The sequence below is a fragment of the Myotis lucifugus genome, unplaced genomic scaffold (assembly GCF_000147115.1).
Source record: "Myotis lucifugus unplaced genomic scaffold, Myoluc2.0 scaffold_278, whole genome shotgun sequence".
NCBI lineage: Eukaryota > Metazoa > Chordata > Mammalia > Chiroptera > Vespertilionidae > Myotis > Myotis lucifugus.
The window spans coordinates 1,263,797-1,280,899 of record NW_005871326.1 but is presented as its reverse complement, the minus strand read 5'-3'; the positions used below and the strand labels follow the sequence as shown (position 1 = coordinate 1,280,899).

The window sequence follows — 17,103 nt, the reverse complement described above, 5'->3', positions numbered from 1 at the left end:
GAATTACATCCCAAGGGGAATAAGAAATTATCTAACATAGGCCAACATCTCTGAAGTGGGGTGCCCTGAGAGAGGCTGGTTTTCATAAGCTTGGTTATATACCAGGACTCTGGCCACTGAGCCTGTTTCTCCCCAAAAATGTCAGTTTTCCTAATAAAGACAAATAAGGACCAACGGGGGCCAATCCTTCCATGACCAAGACCACAGGCATAGAAAAGCAACGCTCTGAATAATTCAGAACAGTGGCCGTGCAGGCACAGAGCCAAATGGTAGAGAGAAATGTTCTGGGAGCTTACCTACTTTTTTTTTAATATGTTTTTATTTATTTCAGAGAGAGAGAGAGAGAGAGAGAGAGAGATCAGTGATGAGAAAGAAGCATTGATCGGCTGCCTCCTGCATGCCCCCTACTAGAGATCGAGCCTGCAACCAGGGCATGTGCCCTAACAGGGAATTGAACTGGTTCATGGTTGTTTAACCACTGAGCCATACCAGCCGGGCCCCTTGTGTTCTTCTTTATTTCTTCCCCATTTCTTCTTGACAAGGTCCACTGGTACACAAAAAAGACATCTCACATCTCTTAATGACAAACACATAAGAATCTATTGATAACTTTGTTGGACTCCCTTCACTATTTAAGAAAGCAAGCATACATGGAGACTGAGAGTCAATTTAATGTATTATTTATGGTGTATTTTTTCCTTGCCAAGAATAAGAATAAACCAGAAAGAGAAAAAAATAACAAAACTGGGAGACTGAAATACATACTGCAAGATACATACAAATCTACATATAATCCTCGTGTGCTGAAAGATTTTCTTAACAAAAAGATTGCATTCCAAGTTGCTGCTAGTTTTGATGCAAATGTGGTATGTACCATGGCCCACAAGCCTATGGCTTCAAGTAGGTAGAGTACAGTCATCACAAGTTATTCTTTGTTCAAGATTTCTATTTCAGAGTTAAGCATGCCTTGGTAGCAATAATTGTTATACTTAGTGCAAGTAACCCAAACCAAGGAAAAGACACTGTGGGAAAAATACAAAAGATTTACTCTACCTAACCTAGCAACTCCTACTGAACAACATGTACCCTGCATATGTACGAGCTGTGGCCCGTGGTTGTGGAAAATTCACTACAGAATTAGAACCAACACTGCGTGTTACGTTTAGTATACAGCATGCCTTTCCTGCTCAGAGCAAAAAAAATCTGCTACTCGGCAGATCATGAGACCGATGGCCTGGCAGCAGCAATGTGGCGGGATGTTGTTCTTTTTTTAGCCCCCAAATGAAAAATAATAATAACAACATGGTTGACTATCCCGATTAAATTCCAGTCCAATTCAAAACTCATCTTCAGAGCTGTCAGCTAAGAGCATTACTCGGTCTTGCATGCTGTTGAATTCTCTCTGCTGGAGAAAGAAAACAGAAAAGCATTAAAACCCCTTCCGCTGCAGAGCAACACTGAGGGACGGGCCCCCTTGAAAAGACACACTCGAGAGTGAACAAAGCCAAGGCGGCAACTCTCGCAGCTAATCCCAAACCACTGGGCACATCCAGACCGTCCGTGCCTCATTAAGCCCCGTGTGCTTTAATAAGCAAATTAGAAAAGCAAAGAATGTTCTGAAGTTGAAGAGTTTTTGCTGTAGTTGGTTCCATACCTTTCTTTTGTGCCTTTTGAAGCCATTTCTCCTTCTGCGATTCATCACCTTAATGCTGTAGAGCGCTCCCAGGATGAACAAGGCTCCCGCTATCCCCACCCCTACAGGCACCAGCATCCCGGACATATAGCCAGCCTGCAGAGAGAAGGAAGCCGCATTAGGACTCTGAACAGACCCCTGCCCTGGGTTCCTCATTTCTGTTGGATGGCAACAGGTTTTTAGACACCGTGAATTCTCCCATCTGCTTCATTATAAAATAAAATGGCATTTAGAATACAGTTACTTTTGGGGGGAGAAGGCAAAGGGAGAGAGGCGTGATGGCTATTTTGGGATATTTCCAATACTTAGAAGTATTACCATAAATCAGCCAGACCTACTGGCACCTCCAGCTTTGATTATGCACATTTGTCAACATCAGGTTTGGGTGACAGAAATACTAGTATAATTTGTATTAAAGATGGATGAAGTAAGCTTCTCAGAATGCCAGGACTATTAAAATGCTATAAATTGGAAATGTCAACCTGAGTCAAGCTCTGGGGTGAGATGGGGGGGAGGAGAGTGCTCTCTGGGATGCTGTGTTTCCTGGAGGGCAGGAGGAGAGCCTTGACATTGGCGGTCTGCTCTCCCACACTCCTAGTGGCATTACAGCAAGAAAGGAAAGAGAAATGCGCTTGTAAGTGAGTGCAAGGTGCGGGCTCCTGGAAACAAGCGGGAAGAGGAGGACCCACAGAGGAAAGAGGAAGGATGTTAGATGTTGGAGCACGGGGAGCAAAGACAGGGATGAGGAGAAAGTGTGCACAAAGAGTGGACGGATTAATCTACATGAAAGGGACAATCTGCCCAGTGGACAAGACCAAAGTTGGGGTTGGGAGGGAATTCTGAGTGTCCCCAGCCCCAAAGAAAGGAAGTGGCAGAGAAGGGCATAAAGATTTCTGCCAATAACAATGGTGCCTCCATCAGCAGAAGAGGGGATTAAAAAACTGTGGTTCATCTACACAATGGAATACTACGCTGTGATAAAAAAAGAAAGAATTCTTACCATTTGCAACAGCATGGATGGAACTGGAGAGCATTATGCTAAGTGAAATAAGCCAGTCAGAGAAAGATAAATATCACATGATCTCACTCATTTGTGGAATATAATGAACAACATAAACTGATGAACAAAAACAGATGTAGAGACAGAGAAGCATCGATCAGACCATCAAACCTCAGAGGGTAGGTAGGGGAGGGTGGGGTAAGGGGAAGAGATCAACCAAAGGACTTGTATGCATGCATATAAGCCTAACGAATGGAGACAGACAACAGGAGAATGAGGGCATGAGTGGGGGGGGGGTGGGTCGGGAGTGGTAATGGGGGGATAAAGATACATATGTAATACCTTAATCAATAAAAAAATTTTTAAAAATAAAATAAAATTCCTCATTAAAAAATAATAATAATAATAATGGTGCCTCCGAAAGTGCCTGCAGGTATCAAACCCATGCATGTCTCCAATGTCCCCAAGGTGTCACTGTGATACCTCAGTCCTAAGAAAGCAACGTGATCTCCACACATCCCTGGGCTTGGGTAAGTAGCTCCAGACCTACCCAAGCTCAGGGTAAGGCCATCACAGTAAGGGTGCTCCCTGCATCTTGGCCAATAAGACACCCAAGGGCTAGAGGAGGATTACTAACCGGAGCCCTTTCACGGGGAACATGACCCTAGTCTGCCTCCCAAGAAGGCCCTTTCTGGAAGCTACCCAGACAAAATACATGAACAATTTAAAACTTTTAAGCTGTAATACGTACATCAGATAGGCACTATTTTAAGGGGGAACTATGAGTCTACTCATTTATTTGACTATTTCTCCAATTTCTAATATAGCACAATTTTCAGTATTTTTCAGAAGAAGCCAAGAACAGAGAGAGACAGAGAACAAAAGTTTTCTAAAAAGTGCTGAAATATGCAGTTGGTGACATTTCCCCAACATTTTTAGGAGTAAGTGAAAGGAATAGACAAGGCTTTGCAAAAGTGCACCCCCTTCTGCACAGCTGGCTCGCTCACTGGTTCTGCTTCCCACAGTCTTGACTTAGGGCAGAATATAAAAATGTTTCCATTGATTTGAGAACAATGGCATTGTTCACCAGCATACTAAGAGTTTCTTCTTAGAGAAACAAAGCCCAGTCATTTTTCAACAAATCACTATGCTTTGCATGAACTCAAACTTTTTTTAAAGTTCTTCCAGGTCTACTTTAAAAACTTTATAATTTTCCATGCAGGAAAATATTGAAAATTTTGGGACTCTATGAATTTTCAACTATGAATTTTTTTAAATTACCATTCCCAGTACATGGAAACATATGTACATGTTGAAACATGATCAACTTTAAGCACAGAAATTAGACTTTACATTCAAAGGATGCTATCTGAGCTTTTGGAAGTTCAGCTTGACTAACTTCTCTGTGTGGGTCTCCTTAAGCTACGCAACTTAACCCCAATTATAAGATGGGAACAAAGCAACCTACCCCTTTTCAAACCTGGCTAACTGAAAATAAGCCCTCCTTTGAGAAATGTCCATAACTTGTTTCCTGCAGAAATGAAGACAAATACGATAAATGCACATAATTTCTAAGTGATCACTTCTGCCCAGTACCTTTTCTCGGTTCAAAATTATTGCTTGTATATGTGTCTGTACATGTAACACCCTGAGGACACAACTGCACTGTGTATGTTCCAGCTGAGAATACATAACTTGAATCTAACCACAAGGAAATAGTAAAAAACTTAAGTGAAAGATATTCTTATTTTTTTTAAAAAGGACTATATTCTTTTTCTTTAAGTTTAAATATATATTTTTTATTGATTTTAAAGAGAGAGGAAGAGAGAGAGAGAGAGAGAGAGAGAGAGAGAGAGAGAGAGAGAGAGAGACCGATTTGTTTTTCCACTCATTCATGCATTCATTGGTTGTTCATTGTTTGTGCCCTGATTGGGGATCAAACCCACAACCCTGGTGCATTGGGACGATGCTCCAACCAATTAAGCTACCCGGCCAGGGCAAAAAGGACTATATTCTTAAAACATGTCAGTGTCATGGACAAAAGATGGCTATAAAAAATGTTTCAGATTGAAGGAAACTTCAGAATCATGACAACTAGGTTCTGTACTGAAGGAGAAAACTGTTTTTATAGAGAACATTTTGAATTTATTGAAGGAACTGAAATATGGGTGCCAGATTAGATAAAAGTACTTCATTGATGTTAAAGTACTCAAACTGATAACTGTATATGTGGGCTAACAGAATGTTCCTATTCGCAAGAAATACATACTGATGTACTCAAGATACAAGCACCATGATGTATGTATGTTTTCCTCAAATGGTTCACAATGGGGAGACAGATTTTAACTTGGCTACCTATTGATGTATTTTCAACATCTACATTGTGCCAGCAAATGATAAAGCAAATGAGGTAAAATGTTAAAAACAAGTGCATCAGGTAAAAAAGTAGATATTCTTTGTAATATCCTTGTTCTTGTATCTTTTCTGTAAATTTGACATTATTTTCCAATAAAGTTTTACATTTTTAAATAGACTGTAAGCCAAAATAGTACTAGACACAGTTGGTTTGTGCTTGTTTTACATTTATGAGAAAGGTACCCTTCCCTAGGATAATGTATTTGCTCAAAAACATCTGTCTTCAAGAAAGCCATGAAAAAACCAAATGATACACCGTACTGACAGTGCTCTTAGGATTTCTCTGCAACAGTGGTTGTCAACTTGAGCATGCATCAGAGTCACCTTCAAGATTTGTCCAAATACAGATTGTTGGGCTCCATTCCCAGAGTTTACAACTCATGGTGCCTGAGATTTTGCATTTCTAACAAGCTCCTCGGTGATGCTAATGCTGCTGCTCCAGACCACGCATGAGAAGCACTGCTATGAAGTATAATCTGGGGCTTCCCTTTTCTGGACAATTTCCTACAGCTAGAAGAAATAGAATGAATGGTGTTGGTGACATAACAACAGAGCTGGTCTTTAGTACATAACTATGCATCTTCAGTTTTGAGAAGCAATTTAGATGTCAAAAAATATATCAATAGGGAGCCAAGTGAGGATTTGCCTAACAAGCACCACTAACTTGGACATTAACTAGGAAGAAGGCTAATGATGGAAAGAGGATAACAGTTGTCCCTGAATATCTATTTGCCCTTTCTTCTAGAGCAATAGCACTTCCAGTTTGAGCTGGATACAGAACAACGATGACATCTTCCTGCTTCCATGCAGTTGGGTATGACCATGTGATAAGTCTAACTAAGAGATGACACGTTAGTGGCACATGTAACTTCCAGGACATGCTCTTTAAGAGGGGAGGAGAGCCCTATCCGGTTTGGCTCAGTGGATAGAGCATTGGCCTGCATACTCAAGGGTCCCAGGTTCGATTCTGTCAAAGGCATGTACCTTGGTTGTGGGCACATCCCAGGTGGGGAGTTTGCAGGAGGCAGCTGATCGATGTTTCTCTCTCATCGTTGTTTCTAACTCTCTATCCCTCTCCCTTCCTCTCTGTAAAAAATCAATAAAATATATTTATTTAAAAAAGAGGGGAGGAGAGCCTTTAGACCTCCCCCCCCCCCATTTTAAAAGGGGAGGGATGTCTTAACCTCTCTCTTCCTCCTTTCTTCTGGCTAGAATATGGATTTAGCTAAGTTGAAACTGCCATCCAGGGCCATGAGATGACCCTGAAATGAAGGTCAGAATGTGGAGCATCAAATAGAAGGAGCCTGAGCCTTCACAGTGTTGCTCCCCATTAACCCTTGACTGCTACCTCCAGACTCATAGATAGGATACAAACTTCTATCTGGGCTAAGCCATTGTCACTGGGGGTTGGTTATCTGTCACTCATAGCTGATCTTAATCCCAACTAATAAATAAACAATGACAACAAAAGAAACATTCAGAACTTTTAAAAACATCATTCTTTCTAGAGCCCAGCTAACTAACAGGGAAAGCAATATTGGAAACAATTAAATGAAGCTAAACTGAGAAGTTAAGTCCTGGGATGGCTGAAGAGCCAGTTAAATATGTAGTTTAGTTTTCAGTTCTAAGATGTTCTGTGACTTTCTTCAAAGAGGCAATGGTTTTGTTCTTAAATAGCTTCTGAAGATAATGACTAATAAGACTTTTATAGGTGATAACTAGCTAGATGAAGAAAGAGAGGAAGGGAGGGAGTGAGGAAGAACTACATATATATGTATGTGTATACATATGAATGTATATATCAAGTAAGTGCATATTTCTCATGGAGGAGGAGATATATGGGAAAGGTTAGAGTGAGTCCCTTCAAAATATGAAGATATAAGGCATTAAATAAGTCAACCATGGTGGGAGTCTCAACTATTTTTCTTCCAATTTTTTAAAATTAAGACATAGTTGAAACAATTACTATGGGGGGAAAAATGAATAGAGGGCTAAAATTTTTCAAAATAACCCAGAAAACTAAAGTCCATACATAAACTGATTTCTCTTGGTGAAAAGGACCAGGGAAGGTGCCAGGCCTTTGAGACAATATCAGAAGGAAGTGCCCACAAGAATAAAACAGCTGCACAGATTTTTAACTGGAGTGGCAAAGCTATATATACATACAGGTAAGAAATTTTGCAATATCTAACTTCAAAACAGGCTACATGCCAAAATTTGTTTTCTTAAGTCTATTTTTTGTCCATTCTTGTAACTCAGAATACTTTCTATAGAAACAATGACATATGGATTCCTAAATTAAACTACCAGCGCCTGTTTACTTCTCATTGCATATTTTTCCCTGAAAAATAACAAGAAGCACTACCAATGTAAATACATACAGCTCTAAACTTGTGAACTTTTCTTCCCGCAAAATCTTGTTCATCTTACCTGATCGACATCCCTTAGAGTCCAGTTGTCGGCAAACTCATTAGTCAACAGAGTCAAATATCAACAGTACTTCTTCAAAATAGACTCGCCCAGGCCGAAAACCGACTTCTGCGCATGGACCACGAAGTTTCAATCGCACTGTACGTGTGCCCGCACGTGGTATTTTGTGGAAGAGCCACACTCAAGGGGCCAAAAAGCCGCATGTGGCTCGTGAGCCACAGTTTGCCGACCACGGCTAGACAATTGGACCCTGTGTTACAAATGCCAAAATGGCCTCTATTAAACACAAGAGGCTTAACATTTTTCAACATCCCTTCTAATATTTATAAACACAAATAGTCTCATTCTCAAAAACTATATTTGCTAAATTTTACTGAGGCAGAAAAATAATAGTGAGGAGAATTAACATAATTTATCATGATAATCACAATTAGTTTTATTCTTACATTCTTTAACATTGAGCTACAGCAAAATAAATATTAACCATTCAAATATGGAGAAAATTGACCCCAAGTAATAAAAAAGATATGGAATGCCATCAACAGAAGTATATTCTAAGATAAGCAAATTAGAGGTAACTCAATATCTGGCAGTGATAATATTTTCATTTAACTAAACCCCCAGTTAAATCTGAGGTGGGCTATGGGAATGGGATCTGACGCAGGCTACAACAAGGAATTCAAGACGCCATCAGTATTTTCATAGGAAATTCCAATTTAAAATTACAAAGTAACCAAAAAAGAAAACTTGGGCAGTGTTGAAAACCAAAAGAAAATGAAAAATATGAATCTGGAAGGAAGTTAATATTGTCAACCACTAAGCGGATGGCAGAATTAAAGCAAGAGAGGAAAATATTTTTCTATATTGGCCATTCCAGCTCATTATCATTTAGTAAGTAGTGGCACTGTGATGGACTACATAAAAGTGGGTTTAAAAAGAGTGGTCAGGTATCCAGGTGTTTTTGGGCCACCCCCCACTATAGTTTAAAGGTGCCCATTCCATCTTAAACTTTTATTTTTAAATCAAGTCTGCCCATGGGTCAGAAGAATCAGTGCCTTCCAAGATATTTCTTCCTCATAAAGGAAGATCAGGCTTACCATAAAAGAGCCTTGCATTGGGACCAGAAATACCCAATAGCATGGGATTACAGTCCTGAAATTCCCTGGAAGGAACTCCACCTTGATACGTTGACAATGGTATTGAGTTGAACAAGCCTCTTGTATAACACTTACTCCTTAGAGCAACATTCATTCTTAAGGCAACATCTGGTATGCTCCATCATCAGATGTTGCCTTAAGAATGAATGCTGGCCCTAGCCAGCTTAGCTCAGTGGATAGAGTGTCAGCCCGCAGACTGAAGGGTTTCAAGGTTTGATTCTGGTCAAGGGCACATACCTTGGTTGCAGGCTTGATCCTGGGCCCTGGTCAGTATGCATGCTAGAGGCAACCAATTGATGTCTCTCTCTCTGTTTCTCCCCCTTCTTTCCACTCTCTCTAACAATCAATGGAAAAATATCCTGGGGTGAAGATTAACAAAGAAAAAAAAAAGAATGAATGGTGCTCCAAACAGTGTTATACAAGAAGAAACTTATAAGGAAGACCTTTTTTGCTCAGTCCTGAATCTTTGCATAGGTTATCAGAATCAGAATAATGAATGAAAGCTCCATTACTTTGAAGTATTTGTATCTGCCAAAGCCATGTCCTCGAAGGTAAATCTGAAGGAAGAAAATACTTCTCTTACCTTGTCTTTTAGTTTTTCCATCCAGCTTCTCACTAGGGAAAATAAGAGAATAAAATGTAAACAGCCATCATTTTACTTATATTTCATTGTGTTAATTCGATAACATTTAAATAGCATTAAGTTAATTTGATATGATACCTTATTGTATGAAATACAGTAAAAGAGTCAACAGTATTCACATAAGGACAGAATAGCCTGGTTCTCAATTCTCATTTATTTAAAAAAAAAAAAAGGCGACAGGAAGCACATTGTTAGATGAACAGAGAATATTTTGGTTTGCTAAATGTATTTTTTATTATTATAAAATGCCTTGGAGGGAGGTCTAAGGAAGGAGAGAGGAAATCACCTTTAAAATATCAAGTTCATTTCTTATCTGACATTTTCTCCTGAGCTGCATTCTTCACTGTTTTCCGTTTTTAAGTTCACCGGGAATGCTACACTTGAATCAATGTCAGAGCAGAGTAAGGTAGGAAGTGGCCAGGGGCAGGGCAGGCTGGCCCAGCACTGGCTCCAAAGAGAAGCACTGGCTTTCCCATTTGAAGAAAAACTTGACCAAAGGTGAGGGAACAGAAAGTACTTCTGAAATATATCTAGCTGGCAAAGTGTGCCATTCCATCACAACTTAACCACTAAGAAAAAAATAAAAGCAATAATCAAGTAATATTTATAAAAGGCGACTGGAAGGGATTACATCCACCATGAAATGTTTTATAGACCATTCTTACAACCATTTGGAATTACATGTACCAAGAATAGAAGGAAGCATCAGTCAAAATTAAGACATGTTAGAATGACCATGTGAAGAGTAGTTTAAAGTTAGTGGTGGGATTTTTCATCCCCACCTGACTTTTAAAGCTATAAAACTGAATGAAAATTCATTTTTAGAAAGCATCAAAAAGGAGAAAACAAGACAAATACATCCTCATTTTACATATTCACAAGCACTGGCGATTAACACCCAGACATCTTTGCAGGGAGCATTATTCTCCTCATCATACCAGGTAAATTCCCCAGTTTCCCCACCCAGAGGCGTGTTCCACACAGCATCTGGGAGAATTCCCAGCAGCAAGGAGCCCCAGCAATAATCCACTCAGGAACACCCCCTTTACTGGCGCTCCACTCACCCGTCTCACTGAAAACTTGGACAGTGTTGAAAACCAAAAGAAAATGAAAAATATGAACCTGGGAGGAAGTTGATATTGTCAATCACTTCCTCCCAGTTTGCTTTTAGGGAAAAGTCGAACGAAGATACTCGTCTAATTCTGCCACCATAGGCAGGTGTTCCCTTTGCCATGCCAATTTTATTTCTTTTAAAAAAAGAATGTTATCTTTATGTATGAACATGTGATTTGTGTTTATACACATGCTAATAAACCAAAAGGAAAGAACTGTTTTCAAGAAATAAAACTTCATCTGAATTAGTTTAAATATTATATAAAATGTACTTTATACAAAATGTGTTACATTAATTTTATTTATCTTGTACATTAAAACAAGCTCTTAGAATGAGCAGAAGGAGCAAGGAAGATAGGCAAGCTGGCCAAGCTCAAGGCAGATGCCATCTCTATTTATCTAAGTTAATTTTAACTGAAGGACTAAGGGCTACCTGAATTTGTAAAATATACCCTTTCCATATAGCATTGTATAAGATGTATTTCATAGGTGGTTCCACTTAGCTCACATTCAATTTTGAAAAGGTTATAAATACAGTTTCTTTAATAATCAAATTTTCAACCTCATTTATACCTTTAATAAGGTAGGAAACTTTATTTTTATCTTAATCAGTGAAAAGATAAATGTATGTTCCACCTAAATAAATGATAAAATATCAGAGCATAGTCTTTTGCTCAAAGCATACATAACTAAATTTCAATTACAGTATTTCTACAGTATCAATAAATAAATGGAGACCAGCTCTTATTCTTCCTTGTTATTTATAATCATAAGTGCCTCTTCTAGCCCACGAAACAGACAAAGCCATTTTCCAATTTACATAATTACACTTAAGGATAATAAAACGTACCAAGTTTTAAATATTGTTTGCATGTTTTTTAAAGGAACTTGAGTTTTTCCAGCTTTGGATTAGTCTCTAATGATGCTAAATTTACCTGCTTTAAAATCACACAGAAACCCTATCTATAATCATTTGCTCTTCACATAATTACAGAACAGCAAGATCCCGATGAATAGAATGACCTACTTCTCTGCATAGGGCTAAGTAGCAGTAATCATGCATCTAAGAAGCAATTAATTCTGAAGGCTCTGCACTAATATTCGCAGAGAAGGGTGCGAGAAGCCGATACCCTAATCTCAAGTTTCAAGTAACATTAAGTAGATATTTCGTTAACTGCAAGCTAAGAATGATTCTAGATACCTACTGGGAAGATGCAGTTGAGTGCAAGACTTTCTCTTTGCATCTTCCCACTAGGTATCTAGTTATGAACTTCAACCAAATGGCAATACAGGGGGCATAAATGAAGAAGTGCGTGTTTCTTTCTCTTCCCCAAAAGAGAACCATGGTATCCACTATTGCTCACCAAGGGAAAAACAATTTGTCAATATTCCTCCTCTTTACCTGATGATGAGGAAAAAAATGAAAACAAAAAGTCACTGTGCTTTGCATAAGACATCCTTGAAAATTCTGTTGAGCACTGAAGTTTCTGGTCTCACTTTTACACTCCCCAGCAGCAAATCCACACCCAGGGGACCTGAAATTCATCCTAACTCACCATGACAGGTCTTTCTTCACATTTGCACTACCCAATTTTCAATTGATTGGTGAAAAAGAAAAAAGTTTAGTATTCAGGCTTTATTTTTAATAGAAAGTTTACTGTTTCCTGAAATGCAATATTATGAGGCTCCCAGTGCAAGGTCAAGTCTGTGAGTTGCTTGCCAGATCCACTGAATCTACATTTTGTTATCTCATGTGAGGCTTTCACAACCATAAAGCCCATCAGCCCTAGCTTCAGTCTTCCATTATCAATTTTATGTAAAGTTATAGACCACTTCAGCTTTAAGACAGGTCCTCACACACCCCTCTTCTTTATATAAATTTTGGGGCTTTCACTGATAAACGTCATGGCTTGATTGTAGGATGAAGCAAAGAGAAGCCTGGCTATTGACTAGGTAAGTTTGAAATCTCGTGTTCACTGATGACCTTTATCTAAGCTTTCTGACATGATTCTACGTAATCTACATGAAGCTCCCACTTCCCTAGTGTCATGGCTCAGCCAACTGATGAAATCAATTAGAAGTGGAGAGCTCAGTGAGTCCTAGAGTGGTTTCCAAGGCAGCTTCAGGGTTTGCTTCCCAAAGTTCAAATTACCAGTTTATAATGTGTCACTCCTCATCATAAATAATGGGCTAATAGCAAGCTGCATGCACTCTCAGGAGAAACTAGGGCAAATCTTTGGTTAAGAGCTCCTGAGAATTGCAGTTAACACTCGAAGACAGAGCTTTTCTGCCATCTAAATGGATTACTTCAAAGGTAAGTTAGAGTGCAGGCAGCTCTGGTGGGGTGGAAATTGTTGGCAGGGGAGGGATTCAGCAAAAAAAAAAAAGAGAGAGAGAGAAAGAACTCATGGATATCAACAACAGTGTGGAGGGAGTGGGTGGAAGTGGAAGAGGGTATAGAGGGGATAAATGGAGATGGAAAAATTTTTTTTAAATAGACGGTTCAATTCCTGGTCAGGGCATATGCCCAGTGTGGGGCATGTAGGAGGTAGCCGGTTAATGATACTCTCTCATTATTGATGTTCCTATCTCTCCCTTCCTCTCTCTGAAATCAATAAAAACATTTTTTAAAAAATAAAATGTGCAGCATTGTAAAAAACAATTTGGCAGTTCCTCAAAAAATTAACTATAAAATTACCATATAACCCCACAATTCCACTCTTAGGTATATTTACTCCAAAAATTGAAAGCAGGTCCTTAAACAAATATTTGTCCCATTATGTTCATAACAACACTATTCACAATAGCCAAAAGGTGAAAACAATCCAAATGTCCGTCAACTAATGAATGGATTTTTAAAATGTGGTATATACATATAATTATACTAGAGGCCTGGTGCACGAATTCGTGCATGGGTGTGATCCGGCTGGCCTGCCCTGATCAGGGCCGACTGGGGGCCAGGCAGGGGGGAAGGGCCGCGAGAGGTTGGCCAGCCAGCCCCACCACCAATCAGGCCAGTTGGCCGGCTGCAGTGTGCGTCATAGCGACTGATCATTCCGGTCGTTCTGGTTGTTCTGGTCATTCCAGTTACTTGGCATATATGCATAGATAGATAGATAGATGGATAGATAGATACAATGGACTATCACTAAGCTTTAAAAAGGAATGAAGTAGTGATACTTGCTACAACATAGATGAACCTTGAAAACACTATGCTAAGTGAAAGAACACGAGGTACTATGTGACCCCTCCTGGAAGCTGGGTAGATGCCACAGAGAACAGAAAGGATGGGATTCATATTCCAACCACACATACTCAACTCATTGTGCCTCAGGCCACATGCGACAGCCACCTGCTACACTCCCTATTGGAGCAAACACCCAAGTCAGCCTGCCTGGCTGACTAGAAAACAGGAGTTTCTTCTTACTGAAACATACAAAATATAACATTTCTCACTTAGATTATTTCTCTGGAGTAATCATAAAATGTATAATGTCTACTGACAGGCAAGAAACAGAGGAACCAGGAGCAAAGACTTACTTAGATTTCTTACTTGGTATGTTTTTATTTAATTAGAAGAATCCAATATATTTTAGTATTTATTAGGTACCAAGTATTGTGTCAGGAAATATCTATGAAGGCTTATATATTTATAAATTAAAATTAAGACTGCAGTTATGTTTAAAAGAGAGGAGGAGAAATTGAATTGCATTTTTTTCAGCAGACATAATTAAACCCCAAAGCTCTGAGCATCGATTAGACACTAGAAATAAAATGTGATTATCCCAGAGACTCATTTCCACGCAAACATTTTTATGAGTTATTTAACTGCGCATGGCCTTGAATTAGCCATCAACCAAAATGGATTTGTTTTTACCTAGTAACAAACCTTGAACCCACTTATGAGTTACTTATGAAGAAGCAGCCAGAGAGCTTTCATTGAATTGCAAGATAACCATCTACATTATTAATAAGTTTATTTTCTTCTTAATGTAGAAGTCAAAGGCCATCAATGCTAGGTGACAAATGAACACCAAGAGGGCCTAAGCAAACAACATCCACTTTCTCCATGGCCCAGCATCACGGAGAAACAGTGTTCCAAGATGTGTGTGAGGTTTTCTGTTCACGCAGAGCATCTTCAATAGACTTCACAGAGAACTACAGCTACGGTGAACATCTGAACTCTAAGAGAGATGCTTCCAAAATTTTAATGCAGTTTACGATAGACTAACAAAATGAAAGTCAAGACCCAGTCATTTACACAGAGCCAAAAAGAAATCAAACAAGAATAATTGGAATAGTCTTCCCTGTCACTGTTTCCTCCCACCACATACTTCATAGGTAGCTGCCATCATGTTTCATCTTAGTACCACAAGAGCCCCTGCTTAAAACTCCTTTAAAGCTTCCTATTCCCGGGGCGGGGGGGCAGGGGGCGGGGGGGGAACTTCTTCACATGGCTTACAAGGTCTGCATGATTTCAGTTCTCACAACAAGCTCAATGCACCTCTCTCCAGATCTTCACACTTACTCTGTCTCCACCGCCTCTTCTCCCAACTCACTCCTTCCTAGTCACTCTCTAGGGTACTATTCAGGGAGGTCTACTCTGACCCCTAGACTAGCTCCTTCTCCTGGAGCACCCAGAGCACCGTGTTGTTCTCCTATTGTTAATATCACCTGCCACATGTAATATAATCATGATTGTCCTTATTTAATGACTAATTAGCCAATTCAACCCTCTGAGGTAGAGAATATGTCTGTCTTGCTCACTGATGCAGCTCCAGCAACACAGAGCCTGGCCCAGGGTGGGGACACTCTCTGTTGAATTAATGACTCATCTTCCATTACAACACATTCGTGCAGGGACTGGGGCCAAGCGTACACATGTGGAGCCAGGTAAAGAACAACCAAGCTAATATATCTAATATGGTCCTACTGAATACTATCTGTAGGAAGGGTTCTTAACCATTTTTGTGCAATGGACCCCTCTGTCAATAAAGACTATGGACTCCTTCTTGGAGTAATGTTTATAAAAAATCATAAAATGCAAAAGAAACCATTATATTTAAATTCCACTATCAACCCTGGCCAGTCTGGCTCAATGGGAGGCAATCAATCGATATGTCTCTCTCATATCCATGTTTCTCTCTCTCTCTCTCTCTCTCTCTCTCTCTCTCTCTCTCTCTCTCTCCCCACACCCCCCTTCCTTCCCTTCTTCCCTTCTACTCTCTCTAGAAATGAATGTAAAAAATATCCTTGGGTGAGGATTAAATTCCATTATCAAGTTATTTTTAAATTTGTGATACTAGAGTAAATAAGCCTTTTTACTCTCTCATTAAATAAGATCTAGTGGCAGGTCTAATTACTACCCTAATCCCAAAGTAATGATGAGCATAAGTGACATTGAGATATCTGTGATAACTACAATGTGATCGAAAACTATCTGTAATATTTGTTGTGAGAAAGATACACTGCTATTACTGCTGTGGATACTGGCTACACTTATTAGACGAAACACTAAAATTCAGTTAGAAGTTAGTGAAAATAAGGATGTAATTTTGACCATCCAAGTGACCATCCGAGGGAGATGCCCGTGAAAGCCACGGAATTGCACTGCTTAGCTCTCCCGCTGTGGAGGAGTATGGGTAGGGATAAGTTTGTTTTACATTGAGAAGAAAACTTCTTATCCCTACACAGATGGCCATATGGGGTTAAGACCAAGGACTAGCCTTCCTTTCACCGATTCCCGGATCCATAACCACATCTGGGCAGTGTCCATGTGTTCCCTGGCTGCTCTCAGACATTGACTACCTGATGGCGGGGTGCCAGTGCAGCCCATCCCTGTGGGCCAGGGGCAGGGAAGGGGGGAACCCTAGTGAGCAGTTTTGGCTCAAAAATTTAGTCAGCCTGGCCAAATCATTCTCAGAACTGAGCTGTCATCTGGATCTTTTCCTACCCAGTCTTTCTTCCTTCCCCCTCTCCTTTCACTGAAGCCAAACCTGCATTGCAGTCAAAGCTCTCCCAACCTGCTCCTGCTCCCTTCCCTTGATCCTCCAGGTGTTCCTCCCATTAAATCTCTCGCACACATAATCCCATCTTGATTCTGCTTCTTAGAGAATCTGAACACAATTCCTTTTAATAAGGAAAAGAAAATTCTATTTAGCTGAGTTGATTCAAACCTGGTTATTCTGAAGATTGTTGGGCACACTGTATTTACAACACTTTACCAATATCTACTTCCTGATTTCAGAAGAGTTTTACAGAGAATTTAAAAAAAAATAGCTTTCCCATTAACTCTTTGTCAGCTAAAGGAAGGGTCATATAGGGTTAAGACCAAGGAATAGCCTCCCTACACAGATGACAATGGCTCATTAAGGAGCCTGGAACAGAAAGAAGAGCGCTGAGACCTGCAGCCAGCACAAAGACTTGGTTTAAACACTATAATTTGAAGAAGACACAATGTCAACCCTTCAGGACACACTGCTTCTCATTTTTGAGAATCCTTCTGACTCAGTACTATGGGATAGGACTCCTCATACGCAATAAAGAAGTCAATATACTGGACTAGAGGCCTGGTGCACGAAATTCATGAAGGGGGGGGGTGTCCCTCAGCCCACCACTGCGACCCTCTCCAATCTGGGACCCCTTGAGGGAT

The 17,103-nt window shown here is 39.8% G+C and overlaps 1 protein-coding gene across 1 annotated transcript in view; it reads right to left on the bottom strand.

Moving 5' to 3' along the window:
• Positions 1 to 696: 696 nt before the first annotated feature.
• Positions 697 to 17,103, bottom strand: part of CUNH14orf37 (chromosome unknown C14orf37 homolog) — a 101,673-nt gene continuing 85,266 nt past the window's right edge. Inside the window, exons 6-8 of the mRNA XM_006099582.3 lie at positions 9,279 to 9,310; positions 1,655 to 1,789; positions 697 to 1,405 (exon numbers count right to left, since the gene is read on the bottom strand). Of these exons, the coding sequence (XP_006099644.1) occupies positions 1,337 to 1,405; positions 1,655 to 1,789; positions 9,279 to 9,310 (236 nt within the window). The 3' untranslated portion in view covers positions 697 to 1,336. The remainder of the gene's footprint in view (positions 1,406 to 1,654; positions 1,790 to 9,278; positions 9,311 to 17,103) is intronic.